This window comes from Scyliorhinus canicula, chromosome 25 (assembly GCF_902713615.1).
Source record: "Scyliorhinus canicula chromosome 25, sScyCan1.1, whole genome shotgun sequence".
In the NCBI taxonomy this organism is placed as follows: domain Eukaryota; kingdom Metazoa; phylum Chordata; class Chondrichthyes; order Carcharhiniformes; family Scyliorhinidae; genus Scyliorhinus; species Scyliorhinus canicula.
In genome coordinates, this window is record NC_052170.1 from 9,374,688 (window position 1) to 9,400,149 (window position 25,462).

A 25,462-nucleotide genomic window follows, 5' to 3' on the forward strand; every position below is an offset into this window, starting at 1 on the left:
GCAGGTCCGGAAGCTCCCTCCTGTGGGAAGGGCCAGAGAATCCCACGCGTAGGGTGGGAAATTTCTACAAAGTAAATGTAATTTTGTAGCAAAGTTAATTCACCATAAAGGAATTCAAATAAAGCGCAGCTTACAATAAAATCCAGATCATCACAATGTGGGTCATAACTTTCTGGCTGCCACTGTTCTTCTCCCTCGCCCTCAGCGTAGTCATCTTCCTTTCCTGTCCATGTGTCCCAATTCCACTCATCTGATAGAAAAGTAAATAAGAATCGCAATTAAGTGATGTTACCTTTTCTAAAAAGTATACAAATAATGCATTCTGTGCGTTTGGTGCTCAAGGTTCATCCTACGTGCTCTTCTTTGCCAAGAAGATTGATTAAACAGCGGCTCTCCGAACTTGACAATTATTTAACCATTAGGGCCTTATAGTGTTTTCATCCAATGTCCACAGACAAACACACACTTTTCTAGCAGGAGGTACTCAACCAGCAATCAGGAATGGAAATCTTTGCTAAGTAACTGTAGTGCTTCGTTATCGTCCAATTTGAGATTAGCTGAAGTTGGAATAGGGCAGAGGTTGATCCGAGGAATCTCTTGCCTGTGTGGCACAGCTGTGTGCTATATAAAGTGTGCTGAAAGGTGCGAGGGAGTGTTCCCTCCGTGGGCTCCTGCCAGCTCCATGTCAGAAGACGTTGGGAATGTTACAGTAATCACGCCGACAGCACTCTTCTGTCACAGATTGCACAAATGAAAACTGTAACAATGTGCAGAAGGGCAATAGTCCAGTCAATGCAAGATAAAATCTCTGTATTGAGTGCCACTTCACGAATAAAACTTCACTGTAATTAAACTGTTGACAACTTTATATCACAGAGACAGAGTCACAGGGCAGTGCATCAAGTACAATGGCAGGGATGAGGAGAAAACAAGGCCGAGAACTGTAAACAAGAGTCCGGGCAAACAGCCCATTTCTTTTGAGTGACTCGGAAATGCAACCGTTTAACATATTTCTCACCATACATTCAAAAATGCGGCTTTATTTTTAGTAATTTAGCAATGGATCAGGCCTGGCTAGTCCTGTAAATTGACAATTGAATCCTGGATACCAAACTTCTGGTGAACCGCAATACATTGTGTCAGGCGGCATGTGAATGATTGTTTTACCATCTGTACTGGTAACCTTTCCTGGACCTTTCCACTCGTTAAACCCTTATCTTTTATAGTATGCCAGGTCTCCCTGTTTGAAAATAGTTTCCAACGGCCATATATTGTGCCCTGAAGCTCTCCGAATTCTCTGAGATTTCTACTTTAAGGGATGCTCCTTTGCCCACGTGCTATGAATTCAAATGCTCAAAAAAGGTAGGGATAATCGGAGTCCCCTCCTAAGCTGGAGGATGATCATTCATGACTGACATGGGATTCCTACCAAAAACCAATTGAAATGGATTGTAGCCCAGCCATCTGTAGTGAATTCTTTGCATAGACAACCCATGCTAAAACCAAAGTTAATTTACAACTTGGCCTATATGCCAAAATTTTACAGAACATTTAATCTGTGATTTGTCTCGTACACCCAGTTACTAAATGGGCTTTCTGCCTCTGTATTCATAACTATTACGTTCATGTTCTCACACATATGCTGAAATTCATTGTGAGCAAATTCCCCCCCCACCCCCCCAATCATCAGTGAGGACATTGCTGGTGGCCCGTTTTTTTCACAATTATTTTCTTTACTATGTTTAATCATCGATTCGTTAAACCTAGTTGTCGAGTCTACAAAGTGTAAAATGAAAATGTTCTTTTCTTTTCTCACACCTTAAGATCCATTGCCACAACTTCATTAAAATCTCTCGCAAAAGCCATACACGTGCTAAAGGCATACTCGCTATGGGTCGCGAAGATGTGCTTCTATATTTCTTACTTATATAACTTTCTATCACTTATCTGTTCTATTCTTCATCTCTTTTTTAAAATAAATTCAGAGTGCCCAATTCATTTTTTCCAATTAAGAGGCAATTTAGCATAGGCCAATCCACCTACCCTGCACATCTTTGGGTTGTGGGGGCGAAACCCACACAAACACGGGGAGAATGTGCAAACTTCACACGGACAGTGCCGGAATCAAACCTTGGACCTCGCCGCCTTGAGGCAGCAGTGCTAACCACAGCGCCACCGTGCTGCCCCTGTATTCTTCATCTCTTATACCCGCATCACGCAAAATGTTTCATCTTTGGGAAGGCGGATGGGCAAATTGCCAATGCAACCTGAACACAATGAACTTTTTGTTTTCTAAACTCCTGTTCTCTGATGCGAACAATACTTCCTTGATTTCTTTACAAGATAAATTAGGATTTATTTATAGAAGACAATTGTGTCCAGACTGTGTAAATTGTAAGTCCACAGCTTTTTCCAAACATGATGGCCTTGTTGTTTTCCATGTCAAATTTCACTTTCTTCATTGATGGACGGCTAAATAGTCAAGATATTTCACTGGATACGACATCTGTACTAATAAAATTATTTTTTCCGCCGATTTTACAAGGAATCTTTTCAACAATTTCAGGGAATTGTCATCTCCAAATCAGAAACTCGTGGAGCTTCCAAATTCCTTAACCTTGTTTCGATTTTTGTCACTTAGACTCCAGGTAACATTTCAACCAGTCAATTCCACATAATGTGGACGTACATCCACTGTCTACTACAGCACATATAAAGGACTCTGCAACCAGCATATTCATCATTGCATTGAAATTTCTTTTTACTAAGACATTGCCTTTTCTTTGGTCAATATCACCCTCTTCTCCGGAGAGTCTTCTGTTGTGTTTGGTTTCAAACACCCTATTATATCTCTTAGGACAGATTATTGCAGAATGGAATTTTGAATCACACCCAAAATACTGATTGACCACACCCTGCTCATTTCTGTTGCAATTTCCTAATTCATTCCTCCTGCCACAATTGTTTTTGTCCTCATTATTTTTAGTTATAAATGTTCTTTAACGTTGACACATGCGGCCTGTTTCTCGATCACCTTGCCATCCCATTAACATTATGCCTTTCGTATCGTCGATCGGCCTATTTGTATATGAATGCTGCCAGGACGGAATGCTTGCCCGGTGACTTTTTTTTAAAAACAGAGCCTCTGACAATTGTTCGAACAGGGTGCGTCTTTCTGCAAATTTAACTCCCATCAAAACCAGAAGCCTGTCCATATTTGTAACTTTAGCACAGCCGAATAACTTGAACGGCAGCACTGATTGAGGAATAAATATCTAGATAGAATTTTTGCAGATACATAGAAAATAGGAGCAGGAGGAGGCTTTTGGCCCTTCGAGCCTACTCTGCCATTTATCACGATCATGGCTGATCATCCAACTCAATAGTCTAATCCTGCTTTCTCCCCATAGCCTTTGATCCCATTCTCCCCAAGTGCTATATCTAGCCGCCTCTTGAAGATATTCAATGTTTCAGCTACGTCCTGTGGTAATGAATTCCACAGGCTCACCACTCCTTGGGTGTAGAAATGTCCCCTCTTCTATGGAGGTATTCTCTGACTTTCTAAATTTGTCAAAATCTGACTGGCCTCATAAGCACTTCAGTAAATCTTCGTAAATCTTATCCATGAAAGTTAATACTGTATCCAAAGCTTCATCTGAGTTCAATACTCCAGCTCCAATTCTGAGAATACCCTGCATCCTATTTTGCTTTTGTACAAATGCCAGGGCCATTCCTTGTTTTTTTTGGGGGGGGGGCGGCGGCAAGGATGTAACCATTGTCCACATGGTAACTTAATTCCTCCACTGTTCATAGGTTGACGCTCAGAAAAGAATGATGGGTAGTCATACCTCGACATTCTACCCTTGGATTCAGCCATTTGTTTTCCAAGTTTATTGAAATGACTCTTCAAGGTTGGAATTCAGAATACAGTTTTTTGTACGAAGAAGTTTTAGTTTGCAATTCTTTTTTTAAAAAACTTCCTTGTACAACCTTTCCTCTGCTACCATTGTTTAGCTCTGATGGCATCTCAGTAATAACAGCTGGAAAGCAAGCCTTGACTTCTTCAATTCCAATTCTACGGTGTTCGACAATCACTTCTCATCCAGCACCCGTGTCACCTGCATCCCCTTTATATACACATTAGGACATCACGGTAGCGTAGTGGTTAGCACTGTGGCTTCACAGCGCCAGGCTTCCAGGTTCCATTCCCTGCTGGGTCACTGTCTGTGTGGAGTCTGCACGTTCTCCCCGTGTCTGCGTGGGTTTCCTCCGGGTGCTCCGGTTTCCTCTCTCAGTCAGAGACGTGCAGGTTACGTGCATTGGCCATGCTAAATTGCCCTTAGTGTCCAAAAAGGTTAAGAGGGGTTATTGGGTTAGGGGAATAGGGTGGAAGTGAGGGCTTAAGTGGGTTGGTGCAGCTTCAATGGGCCGGATGGCCTCCTTCTGCACTGTATGTTCTATAAGCGCAGTCTATCAAACAATAAGTACAGTTTATTAAACAATTAGAAGCTCCAATTTTAACTGAAGCACTGGGGAACATTAACTATTTCTTAATATGGACCATAATGTGGCTGTACTTGATTTATGTCTTTCAATCAAATTTCCAAAAGATGATTATTTACCATCAAAGTTTGCGTCATTCTCAAACTGTGGCTTCTGTTCATCACCCACTCCATAATAGTCATCATTGAAGCACTGCTGCAGGAGGAACAATTGAGAAAAAGTTTCCTGGTCAGGAAAGCTGGATTTCTTTTTGTAAAGTGGCAAAACTGGTTCTGCAAAGTATGATTTCAGTTTGTCTCTTGTATCAAACCTGCATGAGCTGGTCGTGCTTGACTGGGTCAAAGTCCTCCTCTAAGTGCTGCTCATTGAAGCCCACAGTTTCGTTCCCAGTTATCTCCTTTAATCGGTTCAACTTGTTGATTATCTCAATCCTCTTTAGTTTCTTCAACTGCTTTAGATCCTCTTGCTTCTTTTCCTTCTCCTAAAAGAACCATTCACAAAGAAGGAAACAAAGTTAGAAGTGTTTGCGGAGCTTTGCTGGGCTGACCAGCACTCTGTAATTTACCTGCTGTGTTTAGATTCATTTATAGGATGTGGGCGTCGCTGGCTAGGCCAGCATTTGTTGTCCATCCCCAATTGCACAACAAAGTTGGCAAGCTGCCTTCTCAAACTGCTGCAGTCCATGTGATGCAGGTACACCCACAGTGCTGTTAGGGAGGGGGTTTGGCGATTTTGACCCAGCGTCAGAGAAGCAACGGAGACATATTTCCGAGTCAGGATGGTGAGTGGATTGGACAGGAACTTCCAGATGGTGGGGTTCCCAGGTATCTGCTGCCCTTGTCCTTCTAGATGGTAGATGTCATGACTTAGGAAGGTCCTGTCTGAGAAGCCTTGGTGAGTTCCTGCATCTTGTAGAAGGTGCACAATGCTGCTACTGTGCGTTGGTGGTGGAGGGAGTGAATGTTTGTGGTGGGATTGCAATCAAGCAGCCTGTTTTGTTCTGGATGGTGTCTGGTTTCTTGAGTATTGCTGGAGCTGCACGCAACCAGGCAAGTGAGAGTATTCCATTCCACTCCTGACTCGTGCCTTGTAGATGGTTGACAGGTTTTGCAGAGTCAGGAGGTGAATTACCGCAGGGTTTTGAGCCTCTGACCTGCTCTTGTACCCACAATATCTATATGGCGAATCCAGTTAAGTTTCTGGTCAATGATAACTTTCGAGATGGTGACAGTGGGGGGATTCAGCAATGGTAATGCCATTGAATGTCATGTGGTGATGGTTAGATCCTCTCTTATTGGAGATGCTCATTTCCTGGCACATGTATGGTGTGAATGTTACCTGCCACTTGTCAGCCCAAGCCTGGATATTGTCCAGGTCTTGCTGCATTTGGACATGGACTGCTTCAGTATCTGAGGAGTATTGAATGGTAATGAACATTGTGCAATCATCAGTAAACATCCCAACTCTGACTTTATAAGGGAAGGAAGGTTGATGAAGCAGCTGAAGATGGTTGGGCCTAGGACACTACCCTGACGAACTCCTGCAGTGATGTCCTGGAGCAGAGATGATTGACCTTCAACAACCACAACCATCTTCCTTTGTGCCGGGTATGACTCCAACCAGGGGCGAGTTTCCCCCCTGATTTCCATTAACTCCAGCTTTGCTCGGGCTCCTTGATGCCACACTTTGATGTCAAGGACAGTCACTCTCATCTCAACCCAGTCATGTAGTCCATGTTTGAACCAAGGCTGTAATGAGGTCAGGAGCTTAGTGGCCCTGGCAGAACCTAAACTGAGCATCAGTGAGCAGGTTATTGTGAAGCAAGTACTGTTTGATTGCACTGCCGATGACCCCTTCCATCACTTTGCTGACGATGGATGCTTAGCGATTTCACAGACCCGTTAATGGAAGAATTGTGCTGAAGTGCTGAATTGTGGGCGCAGAACTATTTACCCCTCTGTGGTGGTCCACTGTATAGCTGAGGGAGTGGACTGTGGGAATGGGGGGGTGTGGAGGGCTGTGTTTTTTTTTAAACAGTGGGAGGCAAGTTTGAACTTTACAGTGTGGGGGTGGGTCTGGAGGACTGCATTTTTTTTTGTTACAGAGGGGGTGGCCAAGACTACTGTGAGGTTAAAGTGCACGACACACAAATTGGGTTTAAACACATGTTCAGTACAATCGGTCGACAATTTGTGGCGAAATATTCCAAACGCATACACAGCCTTAATTGGAATTATAAATCAAGTGAAAACAGTTGGAAAAACACTTACTTTTTTCTTCCTTTCTTTGATTCCTTCTCTTTTGCGCTTCCTCCTGTCATCCTTTGCTCGGACTGAGGTTGCAACAGTTCTTGGATAAGATTTTATCTTTAAAAAAAGGAAGGCATGCATCAATGCGTTGGGGGCCCCAAAGCCCATGATTATTTTTTGAGAATCAGAAAACCACTAGAGTTCCAGGAGTGCAGCTGGATGATACCAGCCTTTCACCGCTGCCTTGCCGCAGGTCTGTGCAGGTAAGGATCAGAGCAGAAAAATGACGTAGCCCTTTATTTGGGGCTAGTTTAGCACACTGGGCTAAATCGCTGGCTTTTAAAGCAGACCAAGCAGGCCAGCAGCACGGTTCGATTCCCGTACCAGCCTCCCCAGACAGGCGCCAGAATGTGGCGACTAGGGGCTTTTCACAGTAACTTCATTGAAGCCTACTCGTGACAATAAGCAATTTTCATTTCATTTGCAAAGGGGGCTCTTACTGTCCAGGAAACAAATGCTGAATAGAATTAAAGGAAATTCAATACCCCACACCAAATCTAACTTATTCCTGCAAAATATACACGCTGTGAGTCGCATCGAATTTTCTGCAACTACAGTTTTCTGGGAAAAATTTGAGGACTAGGGACAATATAGCCATACAAAGGGCTGGAACAGGCACAATGAGTTGAATGGCCACCTTGTGCAATGGTGCTGCAAGTTCTATCCACCAGGGAGTTCTGTGGAGCAAGCTTACATGTTTGGAATATTGACATTCCTGTTCTATTTTCATAACAAAAGTGGGTATTTATGGCTCCCTCTCACCGCCTATTCCATTCCTTACATCTTTTCCCATGTCATCGACATCACATGGGCAAACCTATCACCTACTCCCCACGGTCTGTCGGTAGCACTCTGCCACCTTTCCTGGAAGTCACATATATGAATTAAGCCATTATTTTGCTTTTTGTCTCCCTTCGCCATCTCCATCGATTACTACATTCCTTAGGGCATGTGTATAGAGTGGTAGAAGGCAGCTGGGTAATACCTCTCACTCCTGGAGGGGAGGGGAGGGGAGAGAGGGGGGGGCCTCACGTGGAAGCCTATAGCGTTGGATGCTCAGCTTGTAGCTGAACCCGATCCTGTCCTCTCTCAACCTCGGTCTTGGGAAAGGGTCACCACCGGAAAGTGATCAGGGGCCAGAATCCTTCTTCCCCCCCCGCCCCCCCACCTTCCCCCGCAAGCCTCTACCAGGGGGGTGCTGAGCTCAACTTTAGAGCCCCTTCCAGTACCCAGGATCAGGATGTTTTTTTTGCAGCTAGCTCAGCAGAGCGAGCAGTGAACTTGGGACTTTACTTAAACCTATAAATAAAAGAACAGCTGTTGGTAAATTGAGACCCATAAAGCGAGTGGTGAAATGGTATCCATAGACAAACAGGTATCTGCTTACAAGCTCTGCATCGGGTTCTTCAAATCTGAAGTTATATTTTCTTTCAAAGTCTTCCTGCTTCCTCAGAAACTGCTCCCCATCATCTTCAGAGTCCTCCACTTCATCCTGAACAATCTCATCATAAGTAGGAATTCTTCCGAAATCAAAACAAGGGAACAGGAAACAAACAATGAGCTTGCATCAACCTGTCTAAAATGGAGGGAGCTTCCCGAAAATGCCTGCGGTGCTACAATGGAAGAAATCCAATTATTAAACGTGTGAACACAAACACGAGTGTGTGAGCAAACACACATGGGTATCTTTCTCTTTCTTCCCCTCAAGATCTGGGTCAGCTACCGATGGGCCAAAAGCCGAGTAACAGCAGTTCAGCTGAACCGCAGAAGCTAGCTGCGTACATGTTTAAAGACACATTTGGAAAAGAGGAGAAGGGAGACGAGGGAAGATTTTGATTGTTGCAGATTACACGTGAACACTTGGCTTGAATCTCTCCCTCTGAAGCAGCAAGCATCCTAAGTGAAGTGAAGTGGGGCAGCCTCGGAGCAGTTCCTAGTCCAACATTACACGTCAATGGCATTCAGGGACGAGAGAATCCTTTTTTCGTTTAATTGGCAAAACTGGTGCAGTGCAGGGCGCATTTAATGTGACAATTGCTCCTTAACCAAACCTGTTGGGATAGAGCGAGGAAGACCCTCTGCTTATAGACTTAAATTTATTTATTGGCAGGATATCGGTTCACAATGCAGGGCATTTACAGCAGAGCTCAATATGACGTTAGCACAGAGGTCAAATTTTGTCTGGGTGTACTGGTCCAATTATCGCATAACCCCACAAAATCTGAAGATAATTCTCAGTCTTGACTCAATACATGATCTTGGATTTTTAAAATCTTACATTTTTTTCTGCTCCTGTATTGAAGGCATCTACGTCTGCTGATGCAGCTTTATTTGCACTGGCAATCTACTATTTTCGCAACCAAATGGCTACTAGGGCGTCGGCCAAAAAACTGACTAATGAATCATGAAGGGCATCACTGACAATCCCGGCCTCGTCTCCATCTGCAGTTTATGTGCCAGCAATCAGCAGGAACTCTGAAGCTGCCATTAAAAATAAATTACATTTTTCCCTCAAAGGTTACCCTGAACTGTATCATAGAATCAACAGTGCAGAAAGAGGCCATTCAGCCCTTCAAGTCTGCACCGGCCCTTGGAAAGAGCACCCTACTCAAGCCCACGCCTCCACCCTATCCCCGTAACCCAGTAACCCCACTTAACCTTTTTGGACACTAAGGGCAATTTATCATGGCCAATCCACCTAACCTGCACATCTTTGGACTGTGGGAGGAAACCGGAGCACCCGGAGGAAACCCAGGCAGACACGGGGAGAACGTGCAGACTCCAGACAGACAGTGACCCAAGCCGGGAATCGAACCTGGAGCCCTGGAGCTGTGAAGCAACTGTGCTAACCACAGTGCTACCGTGTTGCCCATGCTGGGTCAGGAACAAGGCTGTAAGTACCCCATTCAGATCTCCACCTGTGCATCTCGCTGGTATGGAGAGAAAGGGGAAAGAACAGAAATAGAGACCATCAGTTTAAGGTAGTCACCATGAAAAAGGGAATTCAGAAGGGCAAGAGTACCAGATACATGGGAACACCCCCGCCAACTCCAAGCCTGCCTGCCTCCCCTCACCCCTGACGGAGCTACATTGCCTTGCCTTCACTGTCACTGGGTCAAAATCTTTGAACTCCTTCCCCAACAGCTGTTCCAATAACACAAGGATTGCAGCCGTTCAAGAAGGTAGCTCACCATCACCTTCTCAAGGGCAATTAGGGACGGGTAACAAATGCTGGTCCAGCCAGCGACGCTCATGTCCCATAAACTAATTAATCATTTTAATTAATCAACAGAGAGTGGCGAGAACATGGAGCTTGTTATCTACAGGGAGTAGTTGAGGCAAATCATGGGGCGGCATGGCAGCACAGTGGTTAGCACTGATACCTCACCAGGGACCCGGGTCCGATTCCCACCTTGGAGCTTATGCGGCGTGGGGGGAGGGGGGGGGGGGGGGGGGGGGGGGGGGAGAGAATGTGCAGGGTTGGGCTCTTTCAGAGGGTCGGTGCAGGCCTGATGGGCCGAATGGCTTCCTTTTGCACTATCGGGACACTATGATTTATCAAACAATATTTGACAGAGATTCACATGTGGAGCCATTGTGGACAGGTGACCAAAAGCTTGGATCAAAAGATGGAGAGAGAAGTAGAGACAGGTAGGTTTGGGAAGGGAATCCAGGACTTAAGGGCTTGGCGGCAAAAGACACAACCATGAACGATGGAGCAAATTTGGGGTGTTCGCGAGGCCAGATCTGAAGGGGCCCAGAAATTTCCAAGGGCTGGAGGGGTGTAATACCAGAGCGGTTCGCCTGCATGAGCTACTCCCCACTTCACAACGGCAGGGGTTATGGGAAGGACATTGGAAAAGGTCAAAATAGGACATTTCTACTCTCTTCACCCCTGTTTTTCCGTTTTAAAAATAGCAGTTTCATCACTTCTGCGCATTGCCATCTTATATTTAATTGGCCAAGTCTTCTGAGAAGATACATGTTTGGAATTGGCAATTGAATCGCGACACGGAGGACTCCAAAACCTCCCCTTGACCTGGGTTAACGTTAACGCCGTTTTTTTTGGAGGGAGAAATGTACTGTTTTAATTCTTAGAATAGCAGTTTCAAATATCCCGCCTGCCGCCAGCTAATATTTCATTGGACACGACCCAAGATAAATCTTTGGAACTGGCCAATCAGCCATTCAATAGCAGCAATGAGTGAAATGGTTCACAAACCCTCCCCTTGACCTGGGTTAAGCAGGGAGGGGAAAAGGCAATTTCGTAATTTTTGCTTTCTTCCGAAAGAAAAAGAGACAGCCGATTTCATAATTCCCGCTCATTCTCAAGTTGCATTCAATTGGCCCAGGCTGTGGGTGACTCACCACAGAGATTAGTCAAACAGGTTTCGAAACAGGCAGCAACTCGCTACAAGTCACGTCGGAGCAGCCAACCCGCTTTCAGCCCAGAAAGTGCAAGTGGCTGGGCTCAGTAAATGGTTGTTACTCCCTCAGGCAACACTGTATCAAGGTCACGCACATCCTTTGCCCCAGGTGGCTGACCTGTCAGTGCCCTAACCTTGACACGTAACAGGTTCACCGAGGTTCCACACTCAGGGAACCTGCAGGAACCCAATTCGCCGGGCCGTAGGAACAGGGAAGACCACCATTCGGCCCCTTGAGCCCTTCCTCCATTCACATAGATCATGGCCGGCGAGCACTTCAACTCCAGCCAACCCATAACCCTCTACACCAACAAAAAAACCCATCTAAGTCAGACTTGAAATGTTCTTTTTAAAAAAAAAAAAATTTAGAGAACACAATTTTTTTTTCCCAATTAAGGAGCAATTTTGCGTGGCCAATCCACCTAACCAGCACATCTTTTTGGGTTGTTGGGGAAGAGACCCACGCAGACACGGGGAGAATGTGCAAACTCCACACGGACAGTGACCCGGGTGAGGCAGCAACGCTGACCACTGCGCCATCCCAGACGTGCGCCCCTGCCTCCACAGCTTTTGGGGGCAGTAGAAAGTTCCAGATTGCTACTGGACTGTGCGCAGCCTGAACACCCCAGCTCCAGTTTTAAGCTTATTTCCCCCTGAACTTCCATTTAAATGGTGGCTTACGTTTTCCCTTGTAAAGATGAAGGGGAGTTTTGTTTTGGCAGGGGCAGGGGGAAAGAGATGAGGAAAAGAGGGGAAAATGGAGGCCTTATGGGAACCACATTTTAAAAGACAGAGAAGTTTAATTCTCTATTTGGCACCACCCCATATCTATGTGCCGAATGTTGTTGAAAAAGGTTCCATAGGATTCGTATGCCACCTTATACCTAACCAAATGGCCATTTCTCATGTGCAACATGCTATTCAGCTGTGAAGGGCATCACAGATAAAGCTCAGTTATACAGCAACAACATTTATTCACAAGATACTCACATCTAGGTTACTTGATTTCAAACATTATTTTAAAAATCGAGAAGCAATGATACACACTGTGAGGAGCACCCTACAATTATACACACAATCGCAGAGTCCCCCCCCTACAATTATACACACATTCTCAGAGACAACCCTCCATCAATTATACACACATTCCAATGAGCCCCACCCCTACAATTAAACATACAACCCCCCCTACAATTAAACATACATTCCCGCCTCCCATCCATTGACTCTGTCTATACCTCCCGCTGCCTTGGGAAAGCAGACAGCATAATCAAAGATCCCTCCCACCCGATTATTCTCTGTTCGAACCTCTTCCATCGGCAGACGGTATAGAAGTTTGAGAATGCGGACCAATAGATTCAAAAACAGCTTCTTCCCAGCGGTTATTAGACTCCCGAATGACCCTCTTATGGACTGAACTGATCTTTCTACGCATCTTCTCTACATTTGTAGCACCATAATCCGTGTGCTTCACCCGATGTCTTATGTTTATGCATTTATCATGTGTTCTATGTTTTCATGTATGGAATGATCTGTCTGGACTGTACACAGAACAATACTTTTTACTCTACCTCGGTACACGTGACCATAAATAAATCAAATCAGATAAAATCAAAAGAGACGTCCCAACAATTACATATATACTGAAGACATCTAACAAACAACACAGAACAGTACACAGCAGGGGTGGCACGGTGGTTAGCACTGCTGCCTCACAGTGCCGTAGATCCTGGTTCGATCCCGGCCCCGGGTCACTGACAATGTGGTGTTTGCACATTCTCCCCGTGTTTGCCTGGGGCTCACCCCCACAACCCACCCACCCTGCACATCTTGGGGTTCTATAGGTGAGCCCCAGGGAAATATGAGGAGAAAGTGCAAACTCCACACAGACAGTCACCCGGGGCTGGAGTTGAACCCGGGACCCTGGAGGTGAGTCAGCAGTGCTAACCACTGTGCCGCCATGACTCTTAGAAAGCCACTCAGTTCAAGGGCAATTAGGGATAGGTAAGAAACACTGGATTTGCCTGCGCCACTCACGTCCCATGAAAGAATAAAGGGAAAAAATCCCCCCATGACCTCACTCCTTGCTACCTCTGTAATCCCCTCTAACCCCACAGCGTCCCCCCTACCACCTGCAATCTTTGTACGCCTCAAATTCTGTCCCCTTACGTATCCCCAATTCTTACTGTTCCTCCATTGGTGGCCTCGGCTCAAAGCTCTTGGTACACCCTCGCTACAGACCTCGGTTGCCAACAGAATCCAAGACACGCAGCTTTTCTTCACTTGAGTTTATTGACTTTACTCAATCAGGCAGCTCTCCTCTCACCCAGTGTGTCCCCTATTTATATGTACTCAAAGTACGTCAACAATGCCCTTCACCCGTGTAGCTGGACAATATAATTAACATCCCATTAGCATCGTCCTTTCAAAGGAGCAAAATGAAGACAATCGTTAAAACGTACCTCTTTAACCAAGCTTTTGGTCATTCGACCTAATATGTCCTGAAGTGGCTTGGTCATATTTTACTTTCTAATGCATGTGAAAGACCATGGACGTTTCATTGGATTAATGGCTAGTTACTGTTATATAAATGCAAGGAATATTAAACAATTGCTACAGTTACGCATTGCCAAATTTACAAGTACACTCAATGCCTTTTTTCGCCAAAGTAGCCCCTGAATAAGCATTATTGAGCTCTATCTTATAAATAACGTGCAATATAAATTGATAAAGCACTCAACGAACATGCCACTGCCGATATTCAATTTCAAATAGCTAAACGTGGATTGTGCAATGAAGCAGCTGATTGTGTCCATAGTTCATCTTTCTGGGGCACTAATGCTATTAAATCATTTCAGATAACCACCTTGAGACCGCGGTCCCGCACTGTTATCACAATTTTACCACAAATGAGTTCAGAGAATCAGAAGGAGGAACTTATTTTCAAATTACTCAAGCATCAAAAGAAAACGATGGAAACGTGAAAGAATTTGAACACTGGCACTTCAAATATATCTTACCCCTCTTCTTCTTCATCAAGGTAACTCTTATTGAGGATATAATCCCGCAGAAACTTCTCCCCTCTTCCAACTGAGGATCATCCAGTAATCGCTCAGATAGCCCTGCATCACCACAAATTGAGAATCAGTAAGGGAGTATATTTGGAATACGTCTAGCAATTCCCAAACACTTAACAAGATGCCACAGTGGTTCTGCAGAGCTGGGAAATAAGACTTAACACATTATCATTCTGGGTTCCCCAATCAACAGCGCTTGGCACTGCTGCCTCACAGCGTCAGGGACCCGGGTTCAATTCCGGCCTCGGGTGACTGTCTGTGTGGAGTTTGCACTTCCTCCCCGTGTGTGCGTGGGTTTCCTCCCACAGTCCCAAGATGTGCAGGTTAGGTGGATTGGCCATGCTAAATGGGGCTGGTTTAGCACACAGCTAAATCACTGGCTCTGAAAGCAGATCAAGACAGGCCAGCAGCGTGGGTTCAATTCCCGTACCAGCCTCCCCGAACAGGTGCCGGAATGTGGCGACTAGGGGCTTTTCAGAGTAACTTCATTTGAAGCCTACTTGTGACAATAAGCGATTTTCATAAATTGCCCCTTTGCATCCAAAGATGTGTTGGTTAGGTGGGGTTATGGGGATAGGGTGGAGGAGTGGGTCTCAGCAGGTCCTCTTTCAGAGGGTCGGTGCAAACTTAATGGCCTCCTTTTGCACCGTTGGAATCCTATGCTTCTACATTATGCTGTCTTGAGAAAGTGAGAGCACCACAGGCGAGGCACCTCCTTCAAAGGGAGGGAAACTTCAGGCAAAGATGCAACACCATCCCGTTGAGGAGCCACCAAATCCTCAGGTCAGAGCACTGCAGCAGTCTCATCATCCAGCGATCATATAACGTGACAATATAATCTGACGCTAACTAGATTTACGCAAGATTACATTTCAAGCCATTATTTATCTCAATGCACTTTCTCTTTGTATAAAGAATGTGTGCCAACATTAGACGGTGATTTCTGGGGGGGGGGGGTTTGGATTAAGTGGGGGGGGGGGGGGGTGGGATTAAGGGGAGAAAAAGCTGTGGGGATTGTTTTTGACTGATTGTGTGTTTATGTACATGTATGCCCCTGGTTTGAATAAAAATATTTTTTTAAAAAGGAAGTGATTTTCTGAGGAGACGGGAACTTTTCTCAATAGGCATTGTGTAGGGGAATACTCCGACTGAGATCAATGCAATTCGAAGCAGGTTACTAACGGGCCTGGCGACTGGGGTTGCCCTCACTTCATGAGCACTTTCCCACCGCAGCACATAGGAGTTAAGTAATACTGCAAGTGAAGGGACAACATCTATGATCAATTCTATACGTTTAAAATGCGCAGTGTGACATGCTGTCAATATGGCCTGAAATATTCACAAATATGCGAGTCTCCAAATGGGTCTAAACAACAGCAGAACACTGACTGTCACTACCCTTGCGTCACCATTGTGCCATCCAGTGCTAAACAGAGAAATCCTAGAGATAGGCAATAAGGCACTTTTTGACAAGGAACGGGTGTTTGTAAAATAAGGTTTAGATTAAAACGAGGAAACAAATCGTAAAAGCCACTGATAAAAATCACCATGTGCTGATTAACACCATTCATATGACTCTTGTAATGCAAATAAACAACCCAAACAGCTTAACAGAAGCAAAAGGCAAAGAGTTACTTTGGACAACTCATTTGATACCAGTACATATACAGGGTAAGCCCTTCACTGAAAGGCTTTATCTGGTCCATGGGCTACACTTTGAACACTCTTGGTTTGAAATATAATAATATAGTTGCTTTAACGCTGACTTTAATGAGGGTGGCACGTTGACACAGTGGTTAGCACTGGTGCCTCACAGCGCCGAGGACCCTGGTTCGATCCCGGCCCCGGGTCACTGCCCGTGTGGAGTTTGCACATTCTCCCTGTGTCTGCTTGGGTCTCACCCCCACAACTCAAAGATGTGCAGGGTAGATGGATTGGCCACGCTAAATTGCCACTTAATTGGAAAAAGAAAGAATTGGGCACTGCAAATTGAAAAAAAACACACTAACTTAAAATAAACATCTGTCAAAGTCACTTGTGGGGCCATTTCAGAATTAGAATTTGGCTTGAGCATTGGTGAAACCCTTCCTTGCCTGGTAATACATTCAACTGGTGTGCCAATGACACTTGCTGACATAAAGAGATCCATTGTTTTGACCAAAGCCAATTCTCTTGTTATTAAAACACAAGGGAAATGCAAAACCTGGTGGTGTTAGCAAATGCATGGTCAACAATGGAAAGCCCTCTCGGGGCTGAAAACTCCTGTGCATCAAAGCATTCAAAGTGCAGAAAATTATAGATCTAATCTCTGATATTATTTTAGGTCTGTGCAGGGTAATTATAAAACGCCTCTGAGCTTTATGCAGCTATGCACAACTTTATGCAAGTGAGGTTGCTGGATTGCTACATGAAACTTTAAGAGAGGGTTTATTTTTTAAACATTAACTTCCTCCATTCCTTGAGACACTGACTTTGGCACCAGCGATTACAGTGGCCATTCTTTGTGCGAACGTCCAGCTAGATATGTGCATGTACCTGATTGTATTTATTTATTTTTAAAAATAAATTTAAAGTACCCAATTCTTTTTTTCTAATTAAGGGGAAATTTAGTGTGGCAAATCTATCTACCCGGCACATCTTTGGGTTGTTGGGGTGAGACCCACGCAGACACATGGAGAATGTGCAAACTCCAGACAGACAGTGACCTGGGATCGAATCCGGGTCCTCGGTGCCATGAAGCAGCAGTGCTAAACACTGTGCCACCGTGCCAGCCCTTGCGCATGGTCCACAAGACCAGATCAGAGACTGGGTATTCTACAGCAAGGAACTCACCCCGTGACTCCCAAAAGCCTTTCTATCATCTACAAGAGGCAAGCGAAGATTGGAGCATTCATTTTCAAAGTTAGAAAACATAAATAAGGCAGATTATACATCGGCACAGAGATCTCATGCCTGCTCATATCAAGTTAATGGCAACTGAATGGAGAGTACTCACCATGTCTTGCAATTTCTCCTTTTCTTTTAAATCATTTTGCCCTTTCAGCCAGTTAATGTAGGATTCTTCTTCTTTTTCCTGTCAAAGTGGAACAATGATGATCATTATTGTTTACGTTAACATTTCCGTTGGGTTCCACAAGAAATGCGTTTTTGATAGAATGACCCCTAATCTCCTACCCCCTGCATATTTCCGATACACAGATGACATGTTTGCTAATCTGAATCTACAGCTGCATGCAAGAATTTCACAATTTTTTCTAATTAAGGGGGAATTTAGTGTGGCAAATCCACCTACCCTGCACATCTTTGGCTTGAAGGGGTGAGACCCAAGACAGACATGGGGAGAATGTGCAAACTCTCAAAGATTTGACCACGACTGTGCAGTGGCAACACAAGTGGAGTTTTCCATAACAGGATGCTGGTGCCAAACCACAAAAGACGCTCTGTCTACCACAAAACGAGTAATATGGTATGCGAATTTCAGTGCTGGCGTGATGCCAGGTACAAAGGCCTATCATATCAAATAGCAGGCCCCTTCAGCTGTTCGCAACAGACAAAGTACTGACTACTCAAACTACCTGTGAAACTCAGAACATGTCTAGTGTTTGATGGGATTCTGCGATTGGACAGCACTCGCTGAACAAACCCGACTGTACGAGAAATTACAGTAACAACCAATTTAAGAATATCAGTGAGGCTCAGTTACACTTGCCGGAAACGAGCAATGTGGGGACCTGCCCTCTGAAAGCAAAAGGAATAGGTCCAGACACTGCATCTTTTTATGAAGACACAAAAGCGCGGAGGACAGTTAACTTCCTGGTACATTCACCATGGCAACGTCCTGACCACTCACCGCCGACTTGGATTGGATTGGATTTGTTTGTCACGTGTACCGAGGTACAGTGAAAAGTATTTTTCTCAAGCAGCTCAACAGATCATTAAGTACATAGGAAGAAAAGGGAATAAAAGAAAATACATAATAGGGCAACACAAGATATACAATGTAACTACATAAGCACCGGCATCGCATGAAGCATACAAGGTGTAGTGTTAATGAGGTCAGTCAATAAGAGGGTTATTTAGGAGTCTGGTGACAGTGGGGAAGAAGCTGTTTTTGAGTCTGTTCGTCCGTGTTCTCAGACTTCTGAATCTGCCCGTGGAAGAAGTTGGAAAAGTGAGTACGCCGGGTGGGAGGGATCCTTGATTATGCTGCCCGCTTTCCCCCGGCAGCGGGAGGTGTAGATGGAGTCCATGGATGGGAGGCAGGTTCGTGTGATGGACTGGGCGGTATTCACGACTCTCTGAAGTTCCTTGCGGTCCTGGGCCAAGCAGTTGCCATACCAGGCGGTGATGCAGCCCGATATGATGCTTTCTATAGTGCATCTGTAAAAGTTGGTACGGGTTAATGTGGACATGCCGAATTTCCTTAGTTTCCTGAGGAAGTATAGGCGCTGTTGTGCTTTCTTGGTGATAGCGTCGACGTGAGTGGACCAGGACAGATTTTGGAGATGTGCACCCCATGGAATTTGAAACTGCTACCATCTTCACCTCGGCCCCATTGATGCTGACAGGGGTGTGTACAGTACTTTGCTTCCTCAAGTCAATGACCAGCTCTTTAGTTTTGCCTGCATTGAGGGAGAGATTGGTGTCGTTACACCACTCCACTAGGTTCTCTATCTATCCTCCTGTATTCTGACTCGTCGTTATTCGAGATCAGGCCCACTATGGTCGTATCGTCAGCAAACCTGTAGATGGAGATGGAACCAAGTTTTGCCACGCTGTCGTGCGTGTACAGGGAGTAGAGTAGGGGGCTAAGTACGCAGCCTTGTGGGCCCCCGATATTGAGGACTATTGTGGAGGAGGTGTTGGTGTTCATTCTTACTGATTGTGGTCTGTTGGTCGGAAAATCGAGGATCCAGTTGCAGAGTGGAGAGCCAAGCCCTAAGTTTTGGAGCTTTGATATGAGCTTGGCTGGGATTATGGTGTTGAAGGCGGAGCTGTAGTCAATAAATAGGAGTCTGATGTAGGAGTCCTTGTTTTCGAGATGCTCTAGGGATGAGTGTAGGGCCAGGGAAATGGCGCCTGATGTGGACGGTTGCAGTGGTATGCAAATTGAAGTGGATCAAGGCGTTCTGGGAGTATGGAGGTGATGCGTTTCATGATCAGCCTCTCGAAGCACTTCATTACGACTGAAGTCAGGGCTACCAGACGGTAGTCGTTGAGGCACGTTGCCTGGTTCTTCTTTGGTACTGATATGATGGTGGTCTTCTTGAAGCAGGTGGGAACCTCGGAGTGGAGTAGGGACAGGTTAAAGATGTCTGTGAATACCTCTGCCAGCTGGTCCGCGCAGGCTCGGAGTGCGCGACCAGAGATCCCGTCCGGGCCCGTCGCCTTCCGCGGGTTCACTTTCAGGAAGGCCGATCTGACTTTGGAAACTGTGATGATGGGTATGGGTGAATTATGGGCTGCTGGGTCACTCGACAGCGGATTGTTGGTTACCTGCTCGAACCGAGCATAGAATGCATTGAGTTCATCGGGGAAGGGTGCGCTGCTGCCAGAGATACTGCTCGGCTTCTCTTTCTAGCCCGTTATGTTGTTTAGTCCTTGCCACAACCGCCGAGTGTCTGTCTGTGACTCTAGCTTGGTTTGATATTCTCTCTTGGCATCTCGGATGGCTTTGCGGAGGTCGTACCTGGATTTCTTGTATGGGTCAGGGTCGTCTGCCTTGAACGCCTCAGATCTGTCCTTCAGCAGGACAGATCTGAGGCTTGCCAACCAATCAGCACGCCTTTTCCCGAGCAGTCCAAATTGTTGTTCCCTATGAAATTTGGCACTCTTTCATCTATCCTGATGACATCAAGATGAGAAACTTTAACAGCCTCTCACTCTTTTCAGCAATGATGGACACGATTCACAACCTTATCTACTGTATGGCATGGGAGGAAATGGAAATGTGGAAACAGGAAAGTAAAAAGAGAGTTGAAGCTCACGGTATTTTTTTGAAGCAACAGCTCTCGTTAAAAATGAGTTGAAAGTAAAACAATGTTCATTACGGGGAGGTGGTGGGGAAATGATATTTTCACTGGACTAGTAATCCAGAGACCCAGGTTAATACCCTGGGGTCTTGGTTTCGAATCCTACCTCAGCAGATGATGAAATTTAAATCCAATAAAAACTGGAATTGAAAGTCTAATGATGAACATGAAACCATTGTCGATTGCAGTAAAAATCTGACTCACGACTGCCCTTCAGGGAAGGAAATCTGCCATCCTTACCCACAGCAATGTTTTTTTTTAAAATTTGTTCATGGGATATGGGCTAAGCCAGCATTTATTGCCCAACCCAGAAGGGATTTAAGAGTCAACCACATTGATCGGTGGGTCTGGAGTCACATGTAAGCCAGACCAGGCAAGGATGACATTTCCTTCCCTAAAGGACATTAGTGAACTAAATGGGTTTTTACGACAATCGACAATGGTTTCATGGTCATCTGATGTTTAATTCCAGATTTTTATGGAATTAAGTTTCACCATCTGGCATGGTGGGATTTGAACCCGGGTCCCCAGAGCATTACTCTGGGTCTCTGGATTACAAGTCCAGCAGCAATACCACAATGCCACTGCCTACCCTGTGATTGAATCTTAAGATGCCCTCTGAAATGGCCAAGCAAAACACTCAGTTCAAGGGCAATTAGGGATGGGCAATAAATGGTGGCCCAGTCAGCGGCACCCACATCCCTGGAACAAATATACATACAAGATTTTCTCTCTTGAAAGGTTTCTAGCCCGGCCAGTCCTCAGGTATACCCCATAAAATCCAGACCGCCAGATTGTAAACAACACGGGTGAGCAGAGTCAAGGTTGCGAACTAACCGACATCAGCACTGACCCCAAAACCCATGCGACTGGAATACTGAAGGTTGTGTGCTGAGGCAGCACGGTGGCACAGTGGTTAGCATTGCTGCCTACGGCGCGGAGGACCCGGGTTCGAATCCCGGCCCTGGGTCACTGTCTGTGTGGAGTTTGCACATTCTTCCCATGTCTGCATGGGTTTCGCCCCCACAACCCAAAAGATGTGCAGGGTCGGTGGATTGGCCATGCTAAATTGCCCCTTAATTGGAAAAAATAATCGGGGTACTCTAAATTTATTTTAAAAGAATGAATGAACAAAAAGGATTGTTTGTTTTCCACTCATTCCAGTATTTCCCCATCCTCCCAACCAACACCTCTTTGCAATGTTACATACTGATGGGACAGAACATGACATATCTCACGTATTTCTACACATGTTGCTGTGGAATTGTTACTCGTTTTGCATGGAGAGTTCAGGCAACTGTGAAATGTGAAATGAAAACTGAAATGCAGGAAATACTCAACAGGTGTGGCAGCATCCGCGGGGAGAGAAACGGAGTTGACGTTTGAGTCATCTTCATACTCAACTCAAAACATTAACTCTCTCTGTAGATGTTGCCAGACCTGCTGAGTATTTCCAGTATTTTCAGATTTTAAAAAAAAATTATGGGATGTGGGCATCGCTGGCTAGGCCAGCATTTATTGTCCATCCCATTTCCAACAACCACAGTATTTGTCCCAGTCTTGTCACTCTCCCCACACAGGCATTGTTGCAGACAGACCAGGAAATGAGGATTTTTAAAAATACTCACCTTCTCCTCTTTGGATTTCACCCGCGGTTTCAGGAAGCCACCATCATCGCTGTCCTCGTCGCTGTTTGCAACGAACTTACGAAAACTACGAAAAGCACACATTAGTCAATAAGTAAAGCCATGCAAAATACGTTACAAAGTTTATTTTCAAGGAAGGTGAGAGACCTAGCAGGTTAGCGAGAAATCTTTTCCCTCTGATCTCCGAATCCTGCACAGGCCATGGGGTAGATGGGAGTTACGGCCCTTGCCAGCTCGAAGGGTCATGCCTAGATGATATGAGCTCCCATTTCATACCGTCAGCATAGTTACGATTAATCTCCTGTAAAGTTAGAAATAACATGGGCGGGATTCTCCACTGCCAGACGCCGATATCATAATTGGCAATCGGGCAACGAATCCCTTCTGACGCCCAAATCCGGGGAGGCGCCAGTTTCACACCGGTTTTCAAGTTTCCACCCCCTCCGAAATGGCTTTGCACGCCGCACGCCGTTGGAACGTCATTGGCACGTCATCGGAAGGCCCTCCCCCGATGCTCCGCCCCTGATGGGCTGAGTTCCTGACCATGTGGTTGATATGTGGTCTGAGCAGTCGGAAACCCAGCTTGGAAGCCACGGACTGTGTCCAGTGGTAAAAACAAGTAAGGTTAAAAGGAAGCTTCTTGAGACTGGAAAAAGCAATTAGATGGATGAACTGGGAACGTTCTAGGCTGCATTCGAGCTTATCGCAAAGACTAGCTCCCATATACTCACTTTTCCCGCAGCTGTTTCTGTTCCTCCACATAACTGGGGGATGCTGCTCTCTGAAACAAGACCAAACCACATCTGTCACCATCACAAACGCCAAGGATTTTTGCAGCCTGATTTGCAGACACCTTTTAGAATAATAGTCCACAGAGGCTTCTTCGGGTGCCTACAACATTGAAAGCTGAGGGAAACATTACTGGGCATATTCAGTGAAAAGTATTCTGACTTTTCAAAACACCAAACCTTGTTTTATCAAACAAATGGGCTTCCATGACGGCCTAGTGGGTAAAGGTATGACTCCGTGCAATGCGGCAATGGCTCGGCTGTACGTCTGTGCTGAATTGGCTGATTTCAGCAAGGTAGCAATTGAAAAGCTGTAAGTGACCTTGGCTATAAAGTGGAAAATTAGATTCGTCAGAGTCGTCTCGTGACTGCTGTCCAGCAACCCTTGTTGGAAGGTACATGTGTGACAGGCTAAAAGAGGGTCGGGTTCTGTCTGGGTCATTCACAGATGAGGAACAGTTACTTGGGGACGAGGCAAGGGGGCCACCTTTGCTCATTCATATGCTTTACAGCTTACGTTTTACTGTGTTAAGGGTGTTACATAATGGCAGGTTCAGCTAGTCCCTCTGAGAAAGGAGGGGAGAGAGTTGTAAAATCAGGCAGGGAAAAATCAATCCTTTTTCACTACAGCTTTCCAAAACTACACTACGCAGTCAGACTTTGTGATGGGCAGTCACTTGACATGAGGCATCAGCAGCTCCGCAGGCTCAACTCAGAATCATGCTCAAAGATAACAATCTCCGGTAGCTGGCTAATTTGAACGCTCAATCGTACTAAATCTTTGGAAACCACTGATAATTTCAAATTGGCAACCAGAATATCTCTCCCCTCCCCGTGGTCACACTAGAGTGAGAAAACCCAAACCAAATTCATAAACCAACACACAAAAGGTACACACACAATCCCGTCTCCCACAACACAGGCCATTTCTAGCGACCCAAACACAGAAATAAAACTTGCAGCATTCCTACCTCAATTTTAACTCTAGATTCCTCTTCATCACTCTCTTCATCTTCGTATTTCCTTTGTAAGAAAGGTAAATGCATTTAGGGCAAGAAATAAAAAAATGCCCAGGTTATACAACTCTTACACAAAGATAATGGTGAAAATTGACATCCGTTGGTGGCGCCTTGCTTACTGGAGTAGTTTGCACTACTTGGGTTATTCAAACTTTTGACTCCTCTTCCAAGTGGGAGACTCGTTCCTCGGATAGACTGGCAAAGGATGGGTGAAATTCTTCGACTAACATGAAAACTAGAGCACCACCCCCATAAGGTACAGCTTTCAAACAAAATGATGGGAATGCATGGCTTTCGAACGCATTTTTACTTATTTTATTGATTATTAGGGATAAGCAGATGTCAGCTTCTCATCAAAGGATGGTTTTCTCAACTAAAAGAGGCTTCAAATATTAGCCACAGATGTGAATTAAATTGAAGCAAGTTTATAATATATAATATGAATAAAAATAAATTTAGAGTACCCAATTTTTTTTCCAATTAAGGGGCCATTTATTGTGGCCAATCCACCTACTCTGCACATCTCTTTGGGTTGTGGGGATGAGACCCACGCAGACAGGGGGAGAATATGCAAACTCCACATGGACAGTGACCCAGAGCTGGGATCGAACCCGGGTCCTCAGCGCAGTGATGCAGCAGTGCTAACCACTGCACCACCGTGCCGCCCTAAATTGAGGCAAGACGGTAGCTGGACCAAAATGGATTTTAATGCAGAAAATAAGCTCTAGTTCTGACATTCCTTGAAATGAAAATGAAATGAAAATCGCTTATTGTCACGAGTAGGCTTCAATGAAGTTACTGTGAAAAGCCCCTAGTCGCCACATTCCGGCGCCTGTCCGGGGAGGCTGGTACGGGAATCGAACCGTGCTGCTGGCCTGCTTGGTCTGCTTTAAAAGCCAGCGATTTAGCCGAGTGAGCTAAACCAACCCCAAATGTTCGCCAAGTACGACTTACCCCTCCTTTTCAAGAATGACCTTCCTTTCATAATCTTTCAGATACATCGGCTTCTCCTTTTTCCTTTTATTTGCAGCCCTCCCCTCATCGCTTTCTTTGTTGGATTCTGCTAATAAAAAGGTTTGGGAGAGGTACACTTTAGTAGCTGCATCACTTTTCCACCTGTTGTGCCTGCTCACCCACCCCCAGGCCAACTTGATGCCAAATATTCATAAAATGAAACCATACTGGAAATCTGAAGCGGAAAGAAAACATTTGAACTGCACAACCAGTCTGGCTGTGGTTGTTGAAGAGAGAAAGACAGGTTAATATTTTGGGTGGAGACTATATCAGAACAAAGCAGCCCAGGTCGCCTGAGGCTTGCATGTCACTCTTTTTTTAGATGTGGATGAACCTGTTGGGCGCCTCTGGCATTTTCTGTTGTTGGATAAATGTAACCAGGTGCATAGCTCAACCAAATATTTCTGGCACTTGCTTACCAGTGATACTCAAATTTGGTAACCACATACAGGTGTAGGGAAACATTATAGTGATTCTTAGTTTGATATTTAAGTGGCTAGATAACCATCACTTCTACAGATTCCACAAATCATCTGGCATAGCTCAGTGATAGCACTCTCTCAGAAGTGAGAGCTACGGGCTCAGGCCCCACTTCAGCAGTACATAATCTGGGATGACACTTCCGCATAAGTATTGAGGGAGCGCCT

The 25,462-nt window shown here is 45.2% G+C and overlaps 1 protein-coding gene across 1 annotated transcript in view; it reads right to left on the reverse strand.

Moving 5' to 3' along the window:
- kri1 (KRI1 homolog) overlaps positions 1-25,462 on the reverse strand; it is a 49,913-nt gene that overhangs the window by 12,028 nt on the left and 12,423 nt on the right. Inside the window, 13 exon segments of the mRNA XM_038784621.1 lie at positions 135-250; positions 4,623-4,698; positions 4,814-4,984; positions 6,774-6,869; positions 8,200-8,332; positions 14,260-14,320; positions 14,323-14,340; positions 14,343-14,361; positions 17,312-17,389; positions 21,977-22,061; positions 22,726-22,775; positions 23,754-23,805; positions 24,756-24,864. Of these exon segments, the coding sequence (XP_038640549.1) occupies positions 135-250; positions 4,623-4,698; positions 4,814-4,984; positions 6,774-6,869; positions 8,200-8,332; positions 14,260-14,320; positions 14,323-14,340; positions 14,343-14,361; positions 17,312-17,389; positions 21,977-22,061; positions 22,726-22,775; positions 23,754-23,805; positions 24,756-24,864 (1,064 nt within the window).